The sequence below is a fragment of the Delphinus delphis genome, chromosome 18 (assembly GCF_949987515.2).
Source record: "Delphinus delphis chromosome 18, mDelDel1.2, whole genome shotgun sequence".
NCBI lineage: Eukaryota > Metazoa > Chordata > Mammalia > Artiodactyla > Delphinidae > Delphinus > Delphinus delphis.
In genome coordinates, this window is record NC_082700.1 from 21120910 (window position 1) to 21145621 (window position 24712).

The following is a 24712-nucleotide window of genomic DNA, read 5'->3' on the forward strand; positions in this document are numbered from 1 at the left end:
AGTATTCATATTTAAGACTGGGTACATTCTAGATGTCAGAAATGCTTTTATCAAGGAGTTGGCAAACTCAAACTACAGGTTTTCTCTTTATGTGAAAACAGCTACAGTTTGTTATTTTTTAAGCAGATTTTTAAAAATTATCTTATGGACTGAGACTATTTAACTCTTTTTCACTATCTAAAGAATATCATCAAATATACACAGGTCACTAACTACTAAGTTGGCAATGAAAATCCTACTTATTTACATTGGTTATAAAGGTGGAAATATACAGAAATGAAGGCCTAACACAGCAGTCCCCAACCTTTTGGCACCAGGGACCAGTTTCGTGGAAGACACTTTTTCCACAGATGCAGGGGAGGGTGGCTCAGGCAGTAATGCGAGAGATGGGGAGCAGCTGTAAATACAAATGAGGCTTCGCCTGCTCACCCGCCACTCACCTCCTGCTGTGCGGCCTGGTTCCTAACAGGCCATGGATGGGTTGGGGACCCCTGGCCTAACAGACACCCACCTACTGCCAAAAAGAATAGCCAGAGAACTGTTTAGGAGACAGGTTCTGTATCAGTCAGGCCCGTCCTTTCATTCTGCAAACAGAAACCAGAAAGTATAGCTAATCCCTAAATGGCACACAGATGTCACAGCCAGATCACCTTAAATCCCTGACCTTCACCAAAAGAAAAACAAAGCAAATAGATTTACTGGAAGCAGTACACTTAAAACAAGAGGTCAGGCTTCCCTGGTGGCGCAGTGGTTGAGAGTCCGCCTGCCGATGCAGGGGACACGGGTTCGTGCCCCGCTCCGGGAAGATCCCACATGCCGCGGAGCAGCTGGGCCCGTGAGCCATGGCCGCTGAGCCTGCGCATCCGGAGCCTGTGCTCCGCAACGGGAGAGGCCACAACAGTGAGAGGCCCGCGTACCGCAAAAAAAAAAAAAAAAAAAAAAAAGAATCCACCTGCCAATGCAGGGGACACGGGCTCGATCCCTGGTCTGGGAAGACCCCACATGCTGCGGAACAACTAAGCCCGTGCGCCACAACTACTGAGCCTGCGTGCCGCAACTACTGAAGCATGCGTGCCTAGAACCCATGCTCTGCAACAAGAGAAGCCACTGCAATGAGAAGCCTGTGCACAGCAATGAAGAATAGCCCTTGCTCACCTCAACTAGAGAAAGCCCGTGCGCAGCAACGAAGACCCAAGGCAGCCAATAAATAAATAAATAAACAAATTTTAAAAAATAATAAAAAGAAAACACTCAGGATACTGGCCATGTGTTGACTAAATAAACATACCAAATGTATCACTAAATTAAAATGTCAATCACCTAACATCCTATCAGACAGCACTATTAAAACAGGTATCCTATCTAGAATGTAAAAACTGATACAAAGGAGACAAGGAAAGGAGGGGAGGAAGGGGAGAGAGCACAACTCCCTAGATCCGGCTGAGAAACAGACATGTTTATACCAGTCTGCCCAAGAAGCTGGAGCTGCTGAAGGCCCCCACCAAGAAGGGGGCAGCCTCCTCCTCCACCAAGATACCTTCCTAAGGATACAGCCCCAGCAGAGGCCATCTCTGCAGACCCCTCCTCTGTGCTCAGACCTGTGCAGGTGACCCCATAGGGAGGAGGGATATGCTCCCCAGAGCCTGGGGTTGTGCCTCAAACTTTACTGTGGGTCTGGCCCATGGGCAGGTGATCAGCAGGTCTGAAACGCACTGACTGGTTGGCTTCCCAGGGTGCCAAGAACTCAGTATAGGCCAAGGCCGGGAGGATGCCTTCACCAAGTTCCTGTGTTCCCCCCTCACCCTTCCCATATCCAGTCTTCACTGGCTTAACCTGGAGCAATAAACCTGATTTTGTCATTCAAAAAAATTAATAAACAAATAAAAAGAATTTCCAGGTTCTAATTCTGTTTAAGCACTAATACCCTATGCATTATTTTAACTCTGTACAGCACTCAAAGAAAATGAAGATACATATGTAACTGAAAGATTAGTGAGATGTACCTAAGTCTTCAAACCATAAACTGGACACCAGCACTGTGTAATTTTGAGGAGACAACCACCAGAGTTTTTAATGAGAGAAGACGACACATGGTTATGTGACCATCAACTCTGGTGGCTTATATGTTATTAATCCTCTTCTATGCCACTTACCAAAAAAAAGAGAAATCATAGAAAGCACTAATTCTATTTAAAAATTGAGAAGACACGCTTCCTGGAAAAGGACAGAAAACCGAATCAAATGTTTATAAAATACAACTTGAAGGAGGGACAATCTAACAAATTATATCTGTTCAGTTTTTTTTAATTTTTATTTCCTATGATTTCATGGCAAGTTTATCTTGATTTTTGCATCCTGAATGAGAATTAAAAAGAAAAATCCTATTTTCACCGGTATAAAATATCGAAAAGTTGTGTGGGGTAGGGGAAAGATCAAATAAGAAGACCCTACCTCCATCATTACTAACTTATCAGGATACGCTAGATCTCCAGGAGCTGGTTTATAGCCTGTGATGTCTGTCTGAATGTAGATGTGGGTTCGGTAGACAAGTCGCTCTTGTACATCTTCCAACATCTGCTTTACTCCAGCTGCAAATGCCCCCAACTGTTCAGCTGATAAAAAAAGAAAGGTCAATCACCCATTCCTTCAGATTTAAAAAATACTTTCTTTAAACGAGCAAAAATATTACAAAATTGTCTAGTAATAGTATAAACCACTCTTGCTTCAGGGACTGGCTGTATTCTATTTTGGTATGACTTAATGACCTTAGAAAAATGTAATAAATGTCTTCCAATTTCCTCAAATTTAAAATTGGAAAATAAATTTGCCCTTACATCTTCTTCCTGGGACTCTGTGAAATAATTTCCATTATTAATGTGAATAATAATCTTATTTATAAGTGCTTTGTGTTTTTTTAAAAGGTATCTCTATAGCTTCGTACCAATCCTGAGAGATAGCTAAAGCAGCTTATTAATCAGGTTATCACCCCCATTTTACAGATGGAGTCCCACAGACATTAAATGACTTGTTAACATTCTCACAAAGAAAAATGAATAAAAAAATAAAATGAGGGAATTCCTCAGCGGTCCAGTGGTTAGGACTCTGCACTTTCACTGCCGAGGGCCCGAGTTCAATCCCTGGTTGGGGAACTAAGATCCCACAAGCCGCGCAGTGTGGCCAAATAAATAAATAAAATGAGATATGCGTTTGTATAGAATTTCTTCATTTCTAAGATGCCATCAATGTTAAGACACACCAGTGATTCAGTATCAGCTTTCCAAGGGCTGGGGAGTTGGAGGCATTACACACTCATATAAATATTTACATTAATTTTAAAAATCATCTTTAATTCACAGGCATTAAAATGGGAGAAAATGTACATCTTAGAATGAACTGAATGCAACAGAATAAGAAACTCGGGAAGAGTAACAAACCTATAGTGTCTCTTAAGGAAAGTCAAAGTAAGGACAATAATTTCTGCCAGTAAAATGATTACCTGAAGGGTATTTTTTAAAGGTACCTAAGTATCACTAGGAAAATCATGTTTTTTATGACAATCAAACCAATTGTTAAAGCATGTATTAGATGAATAAAGTAGAGCTACTCCAGAGAATTGCTTTTCTTTATTTGTAATTTCAAAAAAGATGAATTATTACTATGTATGTATGCTAAAACAATTTCTGTTTTTTAAATTAAGACTATGCAATACAGTCAATTACTTTATGTACTCTGGTAATAGTGTACTAGAAATACCCAACCCAAAACTGATGGTCAGTTCTCTATGGATTTCAGATGCCAGAAAGAATAGTAGCTATAATTATTTTATTACTAATTTTGCCCAGATTTAAAAATTCTTTCCCCATTATTATTTAGTCACAGAATAAGGTGCATCTTGATTCAAAAAGAGACAAGGCATCAACCCAAGTTTTAAAAATACTGTTTATATAGGGATGGGGGGGAGGTACTAATCTTTTTCAGATTCATTGAGCCATAGATATAATTAAAAAGACCTTTGAAATGATCATTTCTACTTATTTACCATTATTCTGTACATGATCTTCAAGCACCTCGTTTTTAAGAATCCCACAAAGTTCCGATAAAGTCTCTAAGTGAATAACGTGAATGATCAATGGCCTGAAGACATCATACAATGACACACACAGTTTCTCCAAAAGTTCACTAAAATGAAAGAATAAAACATGGTTATCAGCAGTAATCCTTTCAGTATTTCCTAATAGTTTAAAAGTCACCCTTGATTGCTTCCAGCCAAAACAAAACAAAACAAAACAAAACAAAACAAAACAAAAAATATATATATATACTGGAAAATAGTACGTGGGGACATTATATGATGAGAAGTGAAAGGCTGAAAGTAATTCTGTGAACTGTTTTTGCTAGAATCAATAATCAAGCTCAGAATTAATAAGCAATCCTCAACAATTAGCTGGCCCCAGCCGAGTGTCAATTTATTACAACTTGTACTTATGTTAGCAATAATTTTGTGTATGTCCTTTCAAAAACAATAAAAAATATTTCAGTAGACTTAATTTTCCTTTTATAACCTATACCACTATGAATCAAATGGTGACATTTTCCCCAGGAAAGATAGGTTCAAAACTCTTGAATACTTACAGACTTAGATAAACAAAACTCAAAATATTCTGGACATACACCAAGTATTTTGACAATTTTAAACATTTGAAAAGAAAAACATCAGGCTGTCTATACTCTTTATATTGTCAACAGTACTCTTCTATATATAGTATTCCATCAAAACCGTTAAGATATATTTGTCTCTTCCCCTTTACAAGAGTCATAATCTTGGAATTTTTTAACAGTCAAAACCACCAATATGAAGAACCCAAAAGTGACTGACAGTGGGTTTGAAAGACACTTTGAGAAAAATAAGGAAAAGGATTTTAAATAGTATCTACGTTTTTAAGTGTCCTTCATTAGTTAGAATCATAGAATTTTTTAAATAGAAGGAATTATTACACTTAGTGTAGATAAAGGGATCTAGATACCAAGATAGTTCCCTATACAGGATTCTTACTATCATAACTTATTGTCTCCATAATTATAAACAATATGAAAGCATGTTGGCCTTTAAGCTGCACATTTATTTCAAAATAAATAACCACTGTCCCATCCAACAATATTCTGTTCACATACCCACAAAAGTTAAAACACTCCATAGTTAACTTTAGAATACTCCTATAATAAGCCATTACAGCCATTAGCGAATTAAATCTTAAAAACAAGAGTTAGATTCCGTGTACCACCTACTCTAATTTTGATGTTGGTTTTGTAAAAAATTCGTTATAAAGTTGGTGCTCATCCTGGCATACATGAACCATAAAGGCACAGCCACTGCGAATCTGCGGGAAACAAACACACACCATCTACAGTTAGAGACACACAACAACTCCAGCATTTATGAAATAAAGCCAACATTTTATTTACAAAGAGACTATGCATATATAATTCATAAAAAAACTCCCTGAAGAACAGAAAATGGTTTTCTGCACAGTGGAACTATCGATGATTTTTATTTTCTTCTTTATGCTTTCTAAGCTTTTGACAATGAAAATTACTCTTCTAGTTGAAAAGTATTTAAAAAAATAATCTTTATTTTTTTTCTATAATCTGACTTAAAATCACACTAAACAAAAAAGCACTTCTGCAGCAAAAGCTAAAGATTAATTTGTCTACATAAATCCAGAAACTTTGAAACTTCATCTTTCAAAAAACAATACTGATTTGTGAATCTTCATACTTCAAAAAATCAATCAAAATGAGAATATTTTGCCAAATTGAATGCTAATTACTAAACTAGATTTGTCATAACAGAAAGAAACATTATGTAAGTTTGTTGATATGGGGACCAAAACTTATTTACCCAAGTATAGTTTCTAGGGTATCATAACAGCTCAAAAGAAGGTTTAACATTAAACCACAACAGGCAGAAACTCACCAAGGCACAGTGGTCTCTGTTATTCTGGCTGGTTAACTCTGTTACAGTACAAGTAATACTAGGGCCCAAAAGGAGTTCCCGCTGATCAAGGTAACACTGGTGGATGTCATTTAGCAGTTGTTGGTATCTGATGAAAAGCAAATGAGATTGGAGTACTGTATAAACTTCTGATTTCAGATATGTAAATTAAATCCAATCTTAAATCCCAAAATAGGTTGCCAAACCTCCAAAGCTATATGGTTACTGCTCATTTGCCCACATTAAATACTAGAAATATTTATGTATATAAAGAAAAAACAAATCATAATGAACTACCATAACCTTTATCTTTTAAAGACAGATTTATCTTCCACAAGTAGTGATGTTACATCTACCTAAATGAGAAGGAAATCCTGCTATATGGGAAAAAGATGCCTTACAAACTCACGAAGTCAGGTCTGTGACCTTGCTCCCCAAACTGAGCTGTGTGCTACAAGAAAAGTCGTGTACAGCATGCAAGGTAATTGCTCAGAAAATATCAGGGATGTAACAGACTTGGCAAAATAGCACTTCAAGGAAGGTAATTTGGAAATTGAAGAACCTGTGGGTACTCACTCAGGTATTTTTTCAGATCGTTGTTCTATTTGTTCGATGAGAGTCTGGAATAAAGAAAAGTCCACTAACTCCATCTGTTTTAGTTATATTTTCAATTGCTTTCTGATTATAATAGTAACACAAGCTCATGTTAGAAAATCTGTGACTACAGAAAAGTTGAAACATGAAAATCACCTAAAACACAAAAAAATTAATCGCAGTATTTCAGAATATTTTCTTTCAGTTTTTGTATGCACAGTTACTACATTTTTCTTTTTAAACAAAACTGGAATTATACTATATATTCAGCTTTGCAATCTGCTTTTCTTTTTTAAAGATTTTTTAAAATTTTTATTTATTTAATTTCTTTCTGGCTGAGCTGGGTCTCGTTGCTGTGCATAGGCTTTCTTCTAGTTGCAGCGAGCGGGGGCTACTCTTCGTTGAGGTGCACGGGCTTCTCATTGCGGTGGCTTCTTTTGCTGGGAGCACAGGCTCTAGGTACACGGGCTTCAGTAGTTGTGGCACACGGGCTCAGCAGTTGTGGCTTGCGGGCTCTAGAGCGCAGGCTCAGTAGTTGTGGCGTATGGGCTTAGTTGCTCCGAGGCATGTAGGATCTTCCTGGACCAGGGCTCAAACCCGTGTCTCCTGCATTAGCAGGCGGATTCTTAACCATTGAGCTGTATCTGGGATTACACTGATTTAAAATATTGCACTGGCTCTCTACTTTTCCTGAATTAGCATGACATGCAACATCCTCTGTGAGATGGTCTTTGCCATCTTTCCTTTCTTCTTTCCTATCACACCCTACTGAAAGTCTTGTGTTCCAGTCTTAAATGAGGTCCTCCCAAAATACAAGTCTTTTATGTCTCCACAACTTTCTCTATACATGCTGCTCTCTCTGTATAAAATATCCTTATCAATCCCCTCAAGTCTGCTATAAATCTACGTTTTTTTTAAGCTCAAGTATCATCTTCAACTGGAAACCTTCCCTGAGCATTCCAGGAACAGCTAGGTGTTTCCTCCTCTGTGGGCTTAAAGGACCTCAACATACACTGCTATAATGTGGAAGGACAAAGCCTATCTTTCATTCAGGTTCATTTTCCTGGTATAAACAAAGGACCTAACATACATTAGCGTTTCAAAAGGGCTGGCTAAATAAATTTCATAGCATTATCTTATTTATGTCAATAGACTTACTCTGACTTTGGGGGCAGCAGCTCGAAATTTCACATAAAATAATGTGAAGGCATTGTCTGCATTAGGTACAGATGAAGGATCCTAAAGAAACATGGGGGAAGATAGGCAAGGAAGAAAATTAGCGAACAAATAATTATTCAGAAAATATAACACAAACCATTTCATATGGCTACTGCTTGGCCTATATACCAACCAAAAGCTTACAGAGAGAAAGATTAAATACTATTATTGCTACACATGAGAAATAATTATGTGGAGCTGTCATCTCTCTCTACTTTATAATTAAAATTTATGCTATGTTACATGAATCTTGGTGGTAAAAAGACTGAACTCAGATTCATACTCAGTCACTTTCTGAGTGTAGGACTTCGGTCAAATTACTTAACCTCTCTGAGATTCATGCATCCATTACATGGTGATAACACATATGCACAAAGGTTTTCCACAGCTCAGTTATAAAGCACTAACACACAGTAGGTACTAGTACTTATCAGGCATCAGTTTCCTAAAATAAAATTTTGCAAAATAGAAAAATTATATAGTCTGTTATGTCAGCTAAGAGCAACGTGAACGGTAAAATGCAATACAAAACTCAGCAGCTTTAAACTAAAAGCTCAAGATAGTCCATATTCTTTAGAAAGTAGGCTGAAAAAATAAAATAAATTATCTTTCAGGTTTTATTTTCTTAGGAAAGAAATGTGCTCAGTGACCATCTGATCTAGCTCCACTCTTATTTTCTAACCTAACACGCTGCTAATTTTCCACCTCGCATCTACTAAAATCTGTAATTGATTAATTTGTCTTTTTCCTTCTTTACTGATTATTTCTCCTGAACATAAGCTCCATTAGGGCAGGGACCTTGTTAGCTCCTTTCACTACTGTACAGTTCTTAGTACAATGCCAAGCATTTAGAAGGCATTCAATAAAAATACATTTGCTAAATACAGTAAATTAAATTATCCATCATTTGTAAAGAAAGAAATTCAAATTATCTATCATATGTAATTCTGCCACTCAGACAGAACCACTTTTATTATTTTGGTGTATTTCCTCCTAATATTTTCTTTAAAAAGATAGGAAAAGAAAAAGTTAAAGTGAGAAATAGTTTGCATCTTATTTTATTATTTATCATATAGTACTGGATATTTCTCACACTGTTATATATTCTTTGAAAATAAGACTGTGACAGACATATATAATACAGGCATTTTTTCTTATTATAAATAAAATTGCAACACGTATTTATTTAACAAAAGGTAAAAAAAAAAATTGGAGTTACTAGATACTAATCTCAGACTAACATTATGGAAAATAAATGAATTAAAAAAAACAAAAACAAAAATCACCTCACCAGTTAACTCACCCTTTTTAATAACTGACTTGTGAGGTTCTGTAGTGTGTTCACTGTATATGTCTTCATGAGGTGCAAAGCTTTAGAAAGACACTGCTTAAACTTCAGTAAATATACAGGATAATCTTTAAAATTTGGCTGTAAAGGAAAGGGAAAGATTTACAAAAATGAAGCAAACTTTTAATGAAAACCAACCTGTCCTTTATGTAAAGCTATACAGAAAGTTCAAAAGAAGATCTTATGTAGACTGTAAGCTCCTTGAAGACAAATACTATGACTGTCTTGGTCATAGCCAAATTCCCTGTGCCTGGCACAAAGCAAGGGCTCAATAAATATTTGCAGCTTTTAGCAAAATATATTTTCAGTACCCCACAGACCTCAAGGCTAATATGTGAGGCCCAACTAAGAAAAGAATAGGAGTTGGGTGAAATAAATACAGCTATAAATCCTTGGAGGGCAGAAAGAGATGGTGATTAAACCAAGGGACGTGTCCTTTTATTTCCCCCCCCTCAAGTAATACTTTTTGTTTCCAAGGAAGTATCTATCTAGCAAAACAGTTAAGTCAACAGTCTAAAAATCACTAGTCCTTTTAGATGGGATAAAGTTGTGTCAACCAGCCGCTTTTTCTATTCCAGGGGTTGCTGCAGCAGCTGAAAGCATTTTTTACATCACTACTGACAATGACTAAGAATTTACTATAGTTTTTCTTCAAGTATATTACAGAAAGAAATAATTAGTTTACTGCATAAGAAATGATATAATAGGGATGTTAAGATTTCTTTAAAACACACAGAAATACCATGACTTACATGAGATGATATGTATGTAATACAGTCATCTAACTTGGCCAGCATTGGTATAAATCCTTCACTATTCACAGACAGCGTGGGAGAATTCAATTTCTTTAAGGGAAAAAAAATTTTAACGTTTTAAGAGTCACCAAATATACTCAAATGCAGCCCATGTGTAACAATGCAATAAAGAAAGGACAAATTTAAAAGAATATGGATTGAATTCAGTTTACTCCTAATGACCTTTAATGGGGCTCTTCACGAATTAGCAAACATTTTATACTCCATTGCACAATGTTATATTAAAATAATACATCATGTACCTAGATTTCCCACTTTCTAGCACTTTACAACATAAATTTTCCACTTCCAAACACTGGCGACCTTCTCAAGGTTAAAAGATTAACTACCAGTTACCATGTTCAGCAGTCATAGTGAAAGTAAAATATAAATAAACATATACAAGTAGTACTAATATAAGGTAATATATAATATAAACATGAGTTAATATTTAATATAATAGATTAAATGATAAATATTAAAATATACAAACCTATATAATATATACAAAAGATAAGTAAAATGACCCAATTATTTCTTATCTTGATATACAAATAGTTTGGCAATGATTTATATTTCCCATTGCATTCCACTGTTAACTGGCTACTGGTTTTATTTCTAACTCTTTCGTAAACTATAATAATTTAGATTTAATAATTTTAATAACATGATTTATATGCAGTTATTATGATTAATTTATGAGCCAGAATACAGAGAAATATAATTTACACAGAAGTCTTTACTGTGACTACCTCTTTGGGATCCAAGAATCCATTATGAGGACTATACTCTTCCTCAAACTAAACATGAGATTAGTTTAAGAAGTGTTTTAATTACTATTATAGAAGTACAACCATAGCAAGATTTAAAATGGAATATTTCTTCTTATAACCTTCACAGCTTACAAATATGATACTATTAAGAGTTAACCAACAAAGAGATTTTAATAGCAAAAATACAATTTAAGAAGAACTATTATTTAAATCATATTTGGAAATCTGAACTGGTAATGGTATGTCCATCACTCACAAACAGGAATATCTTAACAACAAGCAAACTATTAAGTTAAAATATCACTCAAGCCGATTTATAAGGTTAAAGATTATACTCAGAATGGGAAATATAAAATAAAGCCACTAATTCTAGAAAAAATAAAGAACAATGCTTACTGTGTTAATAGTTTCCAATTCATTAAAATAGGAAAGCTTTTGTTGAATGTTTTCAGCCAGATCAACAAGTTCCGACTTGAATTTTTTAAAAGAGAAAAATCAATTATTATGAGAACATAAGAATCAACACTCCAGTCTCAAAATTACATCGAGGAGATTTATACTAGACATACAGGTTTATATTAGATATATGATTTCAGAATAATGCCCAAAGATTTCTGCAGTCATGGGCTAAAATAAGCAATGATTATTACAGTAAATTACATATCTTTTTATAAAATAACAGATGATTACCTTTTTAAAAACATACAAAATATACATAGATAAAATTCTGAGATAAGTATAGTAACTTAAATATTCTATCTTTAAGTCACAAGTTTAAGTGCAACCTAGATCTGTTCATCTTTTCATAAACCCCACCATTAGTATAATGACTATGCCTTGTTTGAAAAGTGTCAATAGGGAATTCCCTAATGGTCCAGTGGTTAGGGCTCAGCGCTTTCAGTGCCAAGGACTGGGTTCAATCCCTGGTCGGGAGCTAAGATCCCGCAAGCCGCGCAGCACAGCCAAAAAAAAAAAAGAAAAGTGTCGCAAATGTGAATATACCCTCTTCACTCTGAAACTGTACTGAGACCTAACAGCTCAAAACATACGAAAGCTTGCCCGTGCCTCTGCTGACATAAGCTTAAAAGCAGGCTGTCAAGGTAATAATTTGCATACTTAGCACAGGGCCTCATACAGAGAACTGTTCAAAATATACTTGGAGAAATAAAGGAAATTAGAATTAAATTGTATTCATTTATTTAAAAATAAAATATTAAACATAGTCAGTCACTGACACCCTCTCCTACTCCAAATTACCTGCTCTTTCAGGAGCTGTTCACAGGCTTCATGTAGGGTTCCTGTCTTATTGGACACAAAAAGATACTGTTTCTGCAATGATTCCAGATGCTGAAGAGCATTGTTGACATCATTCAATATAGCATCACACTGCTCCTGAAACCCAGACAAGTAATCCCTCATCTGTCTAGAAAACAGAACCAAAAGGGGATTGGCAATAATATTTTCCCCCAATAAGCACAGACAATAAACAACAAGGTCTCGTTTTCCTCCAAATGCTTGCATTTCAGAAGGGAAGTCTGACCTATTCAAAAAGTTTATTATATTCAGAAATATAGCAAAAACTGTCACAAACTGTTTCAGTACTTAAGAAGGAAAATGATTGAAACTATGAGCAATAAAAGGAATCAGCCTTAAAGCCATAAACTGGCTTTTCACATGTAGGGCAGTAAATCATGGGCTCAACTTTCAAAGACTGGGACACCAGGCCCATCCCAAGGTAACAAGTAGGTCCATCCTTCAGGTCATGTCTGCCTTTGAGAGATGGTGTGATGTCATGGAAAGAATTTTGGACTTGGAATTGGAAGACCTGAGTCCAAGTCCCAGCTCTGCCCAAGTCTCCATGACATTAGGCAAGTATTTAATAGTTCCAGGCCTCTGTTTACTCATTTGTAAAATGGGAATAATAACACCTTTCCTTATAGAGCTGCTATGAAGATTAAATGGAATCATACATCAAAGAGCCTAACACAATGCCTAGCAATAGTAGTCACTTAATTAATGTTAAATGAATATAAATGTTCAACCCACGGTCCCCAAATCAGCTAGAAACAGTACAGTCACTTCCCCCACGCCGTCAATATACACAAACAAAACAACATAGTTCACACCCTGCCTAGTTGGCCATCCCTAAAGTCTCCTGGGTCTCTCCCTCTAAAGAAAGGCAGCAAACACCTCTTAGAGTTCCTGACAAAACTCCCACTTGATTCCAAGCCTTTCTAGAGTTATCTAAAATCAACCTCTGCCCCTCCTAACCTATTAATTACAATGTGACTTTTTTTAAAATCACACAACTTCCAGTACCAGTTGGAATGACCCACATCCTTTCTAGCTATTCTTAAAGAAAATGTTGCTGTTCAAGTTTTCTTTGTACCTTAATTTTGTTTAAAGGCACAGATAACGAAATGCTTAAGATGATCTAAGAATTAGGACAGCCAACAAATATAAGAGCCACATACCTATATTTAGTTCCTTCATCCTGATCCATCTGAGTTTGTAGCTTTGCAAACCATGAGAAAAACTGGAAAAATAGGGTATTATGTTGTCAACAAAACTAAAACAGACAAAATGAAAAGTGGTTACATGCTAAACAGCAAGTCAGAAGGGTAGACACTAAGTCTTACTGTTTGGGGCTCAGACATTTATAGCTGTAAGCCAGGAGATGACAATTTAATTGCATGGTCAGTGTCTACATTCCAGGAAAAGCAAAGTATCTTAAAAACACGGGCCATTTTCAGAGTTAAATAAGAAAGAGTATTAACATGATAATATGTAGAAATAAACATTTCTTCCTAAGAAGCTAATGCCTACCTGCTAGTTTGCCAAATTTGAGTAGGTAACATAGGGCTCTGGGTAAATATTAATGTTATCTAATAATAATTGTGAGAATATAAGCTCAGAAATAATATAAAGGAGTGGTTTAAAAACATAGCTTTTGCATCGGCCAAACCTGGGTTTGAATTCTGGTCCTACCATCAAGTTGTATACTTAAAATGAGTACATTTTATTGTATGTAAATTATAACAATGTATTAGATCTTTTTTAATTTAATGAGAGATATGCAAGTGAAAATTTAATCCAGAAGATCTTTTTCTTTTTTTTCAAATAGTCCAAGTAAATTCACAGACATGGTGCAAGATTATCTTCTATAATTCTCAAGTGGGATTCAAAGTCAAAGGTATACTTTATTCTCTCAAGATACTACTCTTGCCAAGTACCTTGGCTTTCGTTTCCTGAACACTGATTGTGTGCCTGGTACACACTGCATTTACATGCATTATCTAATTTAATTCTCATAAAAGTCCTATAAGTATATAATTATCTTTGTTTTACACATTAGGAAACAGAGATCTGAGAAGATAAGTAATTTGCCTAAGCTCACAAAGATGGTAAGTGATAGAGGTGACCTTCAGATCCAGGTTGGTCTAACTCTAGAGCTAGAGCTCTTCATCACTTTGCAGCACTGCCTCTCTTGACTTAGTGCAGAGGTCCCCAACCTTTTTGGCACCAGGGCCCGGTTTCATGGAAGACAATTTTTCCATGGACCCAGTGGGGGGCAGGGGGGGATGGTTTTGGGATGATTCAAGTGCATTACATTTACTGTGCACTTTATTTCTATTACTATTACATTGTAATATATAATGCAATAATTATACAACTCACCATAATGCTGACAGGAGGTGGAGCTCAGGCGGTAATGTGAGCGATGGGGAGCGGCTGTAAATACAGATGAGGCTTCGCTCGCCCGCTGCTCACTTCCTGCTGTGCAGCCTGGTTCCTAACAGGTCACGGACCACTACCGGTCCATGGCCCGGGGGTTGGGGACCCCTGACTTAGTGTATATGCAATTCAGCACATTTGCTTTATGTTTCACTTGGTAAATGCCTTAGCTCTGATTCTTCTTTTTTTTTAATTGAAGTATGGTTGATGTACAGTGTTGTGTTAGTTTCAGGTGCATGGCAAAGTGATTCAGTTTTATGTGTGTGTGTGTGTGAGTGTGTGTGTGTGTGTGTGTGTGTATATCTGTTCTTTTTCAGATTCTTTTCCCTTATAGGTCATTACAAAATATTGAGTATAGTTCTCTGTACTGTACAGTAGGTCCTTCCTCAGCTTTGATTCTTAAGAGGACAGAAAGATGAGACAGAGGAAGCAGCAGAAGAAACTACTGTACGTTTAAGTTTATAGTTGGGAATAAGCAAAAACCAAGAGATTTCACATGCTAAATTTCAGAAAAATAACTATAAGCGTTCATCTAAAGAGCATATTGAGGTTTTTAAGAAAGAAATTACCTAGCAGCAAGCAGTGAGGGGTGCGGTTGGGGGGTCTGCATGTGTGCATGTGTCAACGCACATGCATGTTGGGGGACACATTAACACAGACACGTACTGGAAGAAGGTCTAAAGGGCATAAGATATCAAAACCTTAATAAATCTAATAGTCTATCCAAACTTGGAATAGCATATTTTTATCTGTACTGCAAATAAAACTGGGCAACAGGTTCATTTAAAACACTTAAGAAATAACCACAACTAACACAAAATCAAAAATGTTCTAGAAATAGAAACAGCTTTGGGAAAGATCACTGGTGTTCTCCTTACTTGGTGCAAGTAATATATCCTTCTTTCTCCAGCTCCCCCCGCCCCACCCCCAAAAAAAAAGATGTCCTAGAAAGACTTTAACTACAGTTTCAAATGTTCACAACTTTTAATTAGGACCTCTGTCTTGAGACATTTAAAACAATCAAATATCCTTAGAAATAATGCTGCCATTCACCTGCTGTGCAGTTTCAATTCTTTCTTCTTCCATTTCTAAGGAGGTGAATCCCTTCAAGAGAATGTCTTCTGTAGATTCAGGCACTACCGAAGTCTGTGCAATGGGCAGCGACTGGGATGTTAAATTGCACAAGTCTTCAATTGGGAGCTTGAAAAAAAAAGAGCCACAAAGATATTCAAATAACTTGAAAATTCTCTAAACTTAACTCAAGATTGATATTCCACCTCAGGTGTTTTGAAAGAGAAAGAAATGTTTTCTGTTAAATCGTCTGATGTTAACAAGCGCCATATGATACTAACACTTAGAACCAGGTTCTCTCTATATTAAATGCTGGTCTCAAAATATAAACTTGACACCAATACCCAACCATCTGCAAAGTATGGTTTTTGAGTTACCTTTTGAAAACTGGTGGTGAATCTGTACTAATCCACACACCTTTTCCTACTGGAACTTCTTGGGAACTAGCACCAAGGCAAAGGCAAAACCTGCACGCTAATGAAAGTAGCCGGCCCTCTCCATTATCAACACAAAAGCCTCACCTCATTAATAGAAAACAGAAAACAAATCGTACCCAAGAATCAACTACCAACAACTATATCCCCTTCTACTATTTCTACACTGTTGCCACACTTCACCCACGTCTTCTTGCTGACAAATTCTGAAATTACAACTGAAAAGAAAGAATTTCAGAATTTCCCATCAGCTTCAGAAGAGCTCACCTTGAGGCCATCAGACCTACAATACTGTCTAGTTTGCCATTACTAAAGCTATTCCAGGTGTTCATTTACCTAGGGTCATACAGACAAGCTGTTTTTGGACTTAAAAGAAAGGGAGTGTGAATGCTGGGGAAGGTAAAAGGGTGGAATTATTTCGTTTCAATCCCAGTTTATGCCCTTAAGGCATGACATCTAAGGTCCAGCAATAAAAGACCTTAATCCAAGGCCTTAGGAAATTGCCTCCTGTCTATTTTTCTAGATACAGAAATTTCAGCTGAAGACAGTATTTTCTCTTCAAAGCTAAAATAAAATAAGCTAGATGCAAAATGCACCATCATTAACTTAGAAATACAACACTTTAAATATGGGGGGAGGGAATTCCCTGGCAGTCCAGTGGTTAGGAGTCAGTGCTTTCACTGCTGTGGGCCCAGGTTTGATCCCTGGTCTGGGAACTAAGATTCTGGGAGCAGTGCGGCATCAAAAAGAAAGAGAGACACACACAAAAAGAGAGAGAGAAAGAAAGAGAAAAAGAAAGAAAGAAAGAAAGGAATGAAGAAAGGAGGGGGGAGAGAGAGAAAGAGGAAGGGAGGGAGGGAGGGAAGGAGGGAGGAAGGGAGGAAGGGAGGAAGGGAGGAAGGGAGGGAGGGAGGGAGGAAGGAAGAAAGGAGAGGGGAGAGAGAGAGAAAGAGGAAGGGAGGGACGGAGGGAAGGGAGAGAGGGAGGGAGGGAGGGAGGAAGGAAGGAAGGAAGCGAGGGAGGGAGGGAGTTTTGTGTCTGGGTTAAAGTGGGGCTGCACCTTCGGGCGCAGTAAAGCACATCACAGTGCGGCCTGGTTTGAACCCTGCTCACTTAATAAGCGTGTTACAATGGGCAAATCACATAATGCTTCTAAATCTCTATTTCTTCTCTGTAAAATAGGAATTACATTATCTGTATCATGAGGCCATTGTGAAATGAAGAAAACACAGGTGTAAGAAAACAGGCTCCTTGGACCACTGGGAAGCTGCAGACAGAAAAAAAGTGTCCAGAAAGGTCCTCAATCTGCTTTCTCCCAGGAGGGTCCTGGATGTACAGAGATACGTCTTACTAAGGGCATCATTGTTCAACATAAACTCTTCCTGAATGGTGACACAATTCCTGAAGAGAAAAGGACTGTTGGGCAGGAAGAATTAAGTTTCTGAAATCTGATGAGAATCTATCTTGACTCTAACGTGTCACCAGCAACTGTGTGCTGCCACCAGAGGTTCTGAGGACAGAGGAAGCTGAGCTGAGCTAAGCCTACCTGCTCAGCTCTGTGCGAGTTACCAACAACAAGCTGTCTCCTCGGAGACAATGCTACGTGTGTTTAGCGTAATGCCTGCCAAATAATACACACGATCAACCGGAGCCGCTTCTATTTATCATATTACTATTCCTACTTATTAGCAGTAACAAAGTAAATTTGTTTCTTTTAATTTATTTATTTTTATTGAAGTATAGTTGATTTACAATGTTGTGTTAGTTTCTTGTGTACAGCAAAGTGATTCAGAAATATGTGTGTGTATATATATATATATATATATATATATTCTTTTTCAGATTCTTTTCCATTATAGGTTATTACAAGATATTGAATATAGTTCCCTGTGCTACACAGTAAATCCTTGTTGTTTATCTATTTTATATATAGTAGTTTGTACCTATTAGTCCCAAACTCCTTATTTATCCCTCCCCCACTTTCACCTTTGGTAACCATAAGTTTGTTTTCTATGTCTGTGAGTCTGTTTCTGTTTTGTAAATAAGTATTTGTACCACTTTTTAGATTCCACATATAAGTGATATCATATGATATTTCTCTTTCTCTGTCTGACTGACTTAGTATGATAATCTCTAGGTCCATCCATGTTGCTGCAAATGGAATTATTTTGTTCTTTTTTATGGCTGAGTAATTGTATATATGTGCCACATCTTCTTTATCCATTCCTCTGTCGATGGACACTTAGGTTGCTTCCATGTCTTGGCTATTGTAAATAGAGCTGCTCTGAATGTTGGGATGCATGTATCTTTTCAAAGTAGAGTTTTCTCCTGATACATGCCCAGGAGTGGGATTGTTGGATCAAATGGTAACTCTATTTTTAGTCTTTTAAGGAACCCCCATACTGTTTTGCATAGTGTCTGCACCAATTTACATTCCCATCAACAGTGTAGGAGGGTTCCCTTTTTACAGTAAGTAAATTTACAAATCAGAATCTATACTGCTTCTTGGGAACAGAATCGTCTAAGTTACCTTTACAAAATTATAGTCTATTAGTAGTAAAATTTAGTTATATATGAACAGATAATGACAAAATTCAAACACATAATTCTATCAGCACTGTTTACCTGATACCTAAGGAGGAAAAGGGAGAGAGACATGGATCAGGTACAGATTTGAAAAATACACCAGAAAGCACGTGGAGACTAGGCTAAAAGAATGCTAGACAGAGTGTTGCTTGCACCTTAATAATAAGAAAAAGACAAATAGTCTACAAAATCAGGTTCTTGAAGCCATCAGAGAGTTGAGGTTCCAGAGTAACTAAGTAGCTTAAAATCTAGAAAAAGATGGGTATCTCCAGGCAGAGACAGAGTGAGAGCATGGGCTTACCGTGGCAGATTATGGAAAAAGAGATGACAAATGCCACACAAGTAGGTAAGAATTAGGCTAAAATTTCTTTCAAATTACTAAATGGTACAGGATGGGTGAGTACAGAATGCTTGGAAGTCACAGACACAAGGGGAATTTGCACCCACTCACATGGTCTTCACGGACCTCCACCAGGTGCTCATGAGGAAGAATGAGGACTGATGGTGCAGGCTTAGAAGAGGAGGGGCCTGGGGAAAGTGGGGCACAAAGCCCCATCCAGACCCTTCTCCCCAGTGGAACAAAATCTTAAGACACTGAAAAAAGGGCAGCAAGCGCTATCAACCCTAGGGCACAGGGGAGAACACACTACAGCCGGGGAAAGGGAAAAGAAAACAACCATTACCCCTGGAGGAGAGGCAAGAAGGAACCCAAGACCCAGAACATCAGAGGTCTCCTACTGCCGGAGGAGGGCAGAGTCAGTAAGAAACTCCACCCCTGAGTCCCAGGGGCAAAGGCCTGCCTAAGACTGAGACTGGACGCAGATGATAGAAAACTCCCACCTACCACCACCAGGCTATAGAGCGCCAGCAATGCTCTCCTGTGGGAGGGGCAAGAGCACAGACACCCTCTGAGACACAGGCGCACAGCACACCAAAAGCTGAGGGTTGAGAAGGAAGGTTAAGAAGACCCTGCAGTAGCCCAGCCCCAATGCTAGGCAAAAAGTAATGAAAGAGAAGTCTGAAGCCAGTGGTAAACTAAAGGCAACCAGAACAAAAACAAAACACAAATCTAGCCCACTAACCCAAACCTCCACACTAATGACCTAACAGAGTAAGTGTATTCATTTCCAGGCATTCACGCTATTTCCCTCATTCTCAAATGTCCTGCATACAACGTACAGTATTTGACCAAAAGTTACATTAAACAGCAAGGAAAATAACCCAACTCATTGTCAAGAAACGAAGCACTCAACAGAGCCAGACTCAAGAGATGATCTGGATATTGGAACTATATAACTGTGACTAATATGTCAAAGGCTCTGGTATGAAATATAAATAAAATGAATGAACAGACGCAGAAGTTAAGCAGAAAGATAAAAACTATACATGTCCAACAGAAATGCTGGAAATAACCATTATTGTAACAGGTGAAGAATACCTGCCATAGACTCATCAGTACACTCAACACAGCTAAGGAAAGAATCAGTGAACTTGAAGACAGGTCAATAAAAATCACCCAAAATTAAACATAAAGAAGAAACAGAGTGGACAAATAAAAACTGAACACAACATCCAAGAACTGTGGGATGGTATAAAATGATCTAATATACGTGTAATCTGAATCTCAAAATAAGAAGAGAGAGAGAGAACAGGGTAGAAGAAATATTTAAAGAGATAATAGTTGAGAAGTTTCCAAAAATAATGAAAGACACAATGCTACAATTCTGAACTCAGAAAATCCCAAGCAGAATGCACATGCATGTGTGCGTGTGCACACACACACACCACCCCTAGACACATCACATTCAAACTCAGAGAGAAAATCAAAAGTCATAGAGAAAACCTTAAGGCAGTCAGAGAGAAAAAGATACATTATATACAGGGGAACAAAAATAAGAGTTAAAGCAGACTTATCAGAAATCAGGGGACTTCCCTGGTGGTCCAGTGGGTAAGACTCCGAGCTCCCAATGCAGGGGGCCTGGGTTCGATCCCTGGTCGGGGAACTAAATCCCACATGCATGCCACAACTAAGAGTTCACATACCACAACCAAGAAGTTCGCATGCCACAACTAAGACCTGGCACAGCCAAAATGAATAAATAATTTTTTTTAAGCTGCTTTTTAAAAGCTTATGAGGGAGTTCCCTGGTGGTCTAGTGGTTAGGACTCGGTGCTTTCACTGCCATGGCCTGGGTTTAATTCCTGGTCGGAGAAATGAGATCCCGCAAGCCACTCAGCGGAGCCAGAATAAAAAAAAAAAAAAAAATTAAAAAAATAAAAGCTTATGAGAAGATGCCCCCATTAGGTACATTTGCCCAGCTGTCTTCTTTTCTCAAAGCACCTGGAAGAGAATGGCAAATCAAGAAGGGTGTGTTGCAGGGAGATCAGCTCGGTGCTTTGTGACCACCTAGAGGGGTGGGATAGGGAGACACAAAAGGGAGGGGATATGGGGATACATGTTTATGCACAGCTGATTCACTGTGTTATACAGCAGAAACTAACACACCATTGTAAAGCAATTATACTCCAATAAATATGTTAAAAAAATAAAATAATATAATATAAATGGTAGAACTATTTTAAAAAAAGGGTGTGCTGGTGTCACAAACTTTCCTGTTCTGACTACTCTTTCACTCCTGAAGAGATGTTGACTGAATACCTCTGGCTTACTCGCACTGTCCTGGCTTCCAGATGGAGCAGACATTTACCACCAGAAAGAGAAGAGCAGAGACCTAGGCTCCTGGTTGGTCCTGGATAGCTACTGTACAGCTTACACAAATGGGGACACTAACATATTAAATACTAACTACAATAAACTATCAAGCCTTGCCTGACCAGCTGAGCAGCTCCAGGAAAAAACAAGCAAATATACCTTTCTCTCCCAAACTTTACTTCTTGCACAGTTCTGGGTTGGAGAAAATCACTTCTGTAATCAATCTAATAAATTCATTCCCTAAATGAAACCTGACATTACCTACTCTGTTTGGAGCAAATCATTGAAGAGGTATAGATGGAGTCTCAGAACCTTCCTCCAGGCACCTAACCTCTTCTTTTCTTACCTTTGGTCTGAGTGACACCTACACAGTACCAGCTCAGCGTCGTAACATTCTAATCTATTCTTTTAAGGTAATAATCATTTGGGGAGAAAAGCACATGAATAATATAATACTGGCAGGTAGCTTGCTGTGTGCACTTTATATACTTCATTTAGTTCTCACAACTCCCTGTGACGCAAGTACTATTATAATCCCCATTTTATAAAGAAGAAAACAGGTTCAGAGAAGTTAAGTAGCATGTCTAAGGCCACACAAACTTTAGGAAAACAACAACTGTAACAGTAAATTACAGGTAAATTTCAGGATAAATTATCTCAGCATTTTATCAAGAATTACTAAACTCAGCAGAAAGAAAAAGGCCCTCACTACTAAAAAAATTTGCCCTGGCTACAAGAAACCAGTCTACTTAATATTCTACTGCAAATTTTCTTATCTAACACCAGATAAAAAGGTATATAAGGCTAGTTCTCCTAAATAAAAAGGAAAGCTGTAAACAGCTTCATGATATTTGCTCAGAGGTAGCTGGCCTCTTGCTATTCAACTAACTTGCCCAGTTCCAGTTGCTCAGGATGTAACTTATCTCCTGAAAATTGTGAAACACTACAGAAAACCCTTTACAGGTTTTTATTTTGGTCAGACCAAATAAAAATTGAGGCATTCTTTCTCAGTGCCAGTGTTAAAAGAGTGGTAACGGATAAAAAATTCAATTCCAAAGTCTTCCCACCAGACATATAAAGGAAAAAGAGGGCTGTCGAAAGCTGAAGAGCAATGAGAAATTCCCCCTCAAAGATTCCAGGATGGATAAATAACAGGCTGGTATTTCATTCTCACAGCAATCCAATACCAAGGCTGCATGTACCAGAAGACCTTCACTGAACCCTTGAACTTGGCAAGCTCATCCCCTACCCAGGGCTTTGCACTGCTTTTTCCTCCAGCTGGAAGGTTATTTCTCTAGTCTTTGCAAGACTGGCTTCTTGTTTTCCATCATGAGCTCTTGCCTTAGGTGGTTACTTTCTTAGAAAGGCCTTCCCTCTTTATCTAAAAGGGCACACCTCATTCCCTGGTGTCATACCATCCTGTTTGATTTTCCTTATATCCTGGATGACTGTCTGAACTTACCTTCTTTGTTCTTTTTCACATGCTCATAATCACCATAATTATGTCAGCTCCTTCAGGCTAGGAATCTTGTTTTTATCTTTCTGTTCCCCCATTCCTAGCCCCGGGTAGGCACATAATATATGTTAAATGACTGCATGGGGCTAATGGTAGGTATTATGTTGCATAAATATCAAATAATGGGGTGAAAATGAAGAGATCTCTTTTACTTCACTCCAAACCCTTTCCTTCATGCTCAGTGGGAATAGTAATATTTTATGGCCCAAGACATTAAAAATAAAATGGGTTACTTTGCTTATGGAATACATTCACCACAGGTACTGTGATGCCCAAGCACCTTGCTTTGGTGAGAGGCCAAATCAATTATAAACAGACTGAAATATTTATAGAGCAAACAACTTCTATTGCCCAGAGCATAAAAGACTCTGATAGCCACGCCAAAACAAATTTCCAACTGCTTCCTCATTTATTTCAAACACACTTCCAGCACAGAATCCTAGAGGTGGACAGAGAAACCCAAGAAAGAACACCTGTACTTTATGGCAGAGTGTGCAACAGCGAAAAGTGGCGAGAACTTTCAAACCAAAGTTCTTAACCTCTGAAGTGTGAGGGCAGAAAAAGTTTAAGTCTCTAAACTCAGTCTGCCTTTGGACACAACCGTGTAAAGAGAATGCTTCCAACATCAAAAGTAACCATCAGTGCTAATAAAATAATAACCGCCTAAACCTAGCCCTCAAAACAAGAAGAAGTCTGTCAAAACATCTGACTACTCATAAAATGTACTTCTTGCTATTATAACTAATTGAATTGAATCACACAAGCAGTATCAGGGATAATATCCCAATGGCAATTAGGATTAAAAACGTTGACACTAAAACATTATCTAATAATGTACTGACCCAGCTTTCAAAGAAAAATTTTTATTGCTTTGCTATAAGTCAAATATAAACCGGATCTCCCACAACCTGCACTTGATCGAGAGTTCATTGCTCAATGTGCGATGAATGAAGCTGTCACCCGGAATCAACTTTGGTCTCCCCAAGGGCCCCTATGGAAAAAGGAAGCTGGGCTATTCATTAAGGTGGTAAACAAATACCAACAGGAGGCTGTGCTGAAGTAAAGCACTTCGGGTTCAGTGTCTTCCCCTTCCGGGAGAGGGTGGGCAGCAGGACTATGCCTCGCTAACACCAGGGACACCCGGGGCAAGATGCCCTGGGCAAGGCTCCCGAACAACCGCCCCACGCCGCAGGGGCGGGCTGGGTGCCGGCGGCCAGCAGCCGCTGGACGCCCCCGCAGCCGTCCCCACGCCGGAGGGGAGAGTCGGCGGTCTGGGACAACGTAAGGCCTGACAGTCCGGGAAGGTGAGGGGCCTCTCCCACCGGAGCCGACACTGTGATGGGGAGGAGAGGACAGACCCTGGCCAAGGGTCTGCAAGGTCGGGGTCCGCCGGCGCGCCCGCGGAGTAGCCCAGCCCAGCTCCCGCCCGTCACCTCACCTCGGCGGGTACGGGCAGGTCCTCGGCCGCCGCCTTCAACTCCAGCACCGAGTCCGTCTGCCGGTCGGTCAGTGGCGCTGTCGTGTCCGGTCTCCCATCCCAAAGAGCCAGCTTCTCCCGAGCGTCCCGCTCCGCCGCCGCCTCCGGCTGCAGTAGCAGCGCCGCCTCCGCCATTGCCGCCGCCCCAGCGGCCCGCAGCAGCAGGGGGGAGGTGGGAACCCCGACAGAGAGATGTCCGGGGCACTTCCGGGAGAACCGGGTCTTCCAGCACTGCACCGGCGGCGGGGCGGGGCGAACCGGAATACCCTGACCCCGGAAACGCTTCCCCCCGCGTGGGCGGGACTGAGGCCAGGACTGACGTGGCTTTAAACGGGGTACAAGTATTTCCGGTTGGGATGTAAACAGAGAGGGCGAAGGATATAGGCCCTAACGGAAATAGACATGCCCCTACCAGAAGTCCCTTCCTCAACATCAATAACTTTATTGTTAATATTGTTACTG

At 38.7% G+C, this 24712-nt stretch overlaps 1 protein-coding gene across 1 annotated transcript in view; it reads right to left on the reverse strand.

Annotated features, from left to right (window-relative positions):
- Positions 1-24473, reverse strand: part of COG3 (component of oligomeric golgi complex 3) — a 57176-nt gene extending 32703 nt beyond the window's left edge. Inside the window, exons 1-13 of the mRNA XM_059995464.1 lie at positions 24212-24473; positions 15508-15654; positions 13194-13255; positions 11977-12142; positions 11116-11190; positions 9905-9997; positions 9108-9233; positions 7745-7825; positions 6569-6612; positions 5975-6101; positions 5287-5378; positions 4040-4179; positions 2452-2612 (exon numbers count right to left, since the gene is read on the reverse strand). Coding sequence (XP_059851447.1) covers positions 2452-2612; positions 4040-4179; positions 5287-5378; positions 5975-6101; positions 6569-6612; positions 7745-7825; positions 9108-9233; positions 9905-9997; positions 11116-11190; positions 11977-12142; positions 13194-13255; positions 15508-15654; positions 24212-24385 — 1488 coding nt within the window. The 5' untranslated portion in view covers positions 24386-24473. The remainder of the gene's footprint in view (positions 1-2451; positions 2613-4039; positions 4180-5286; positions 5379-5974; positions 6102-6568; positions 6613-7744; positions 7826-9107; positions 9234-9904; positions 9998-11115; positions 11191-11976; positions 12143-13193; positions 13256-15507; positions 15655-24211) is intronic.
- Positions 24474-24712: the final 239 nt, after the last annotated feature.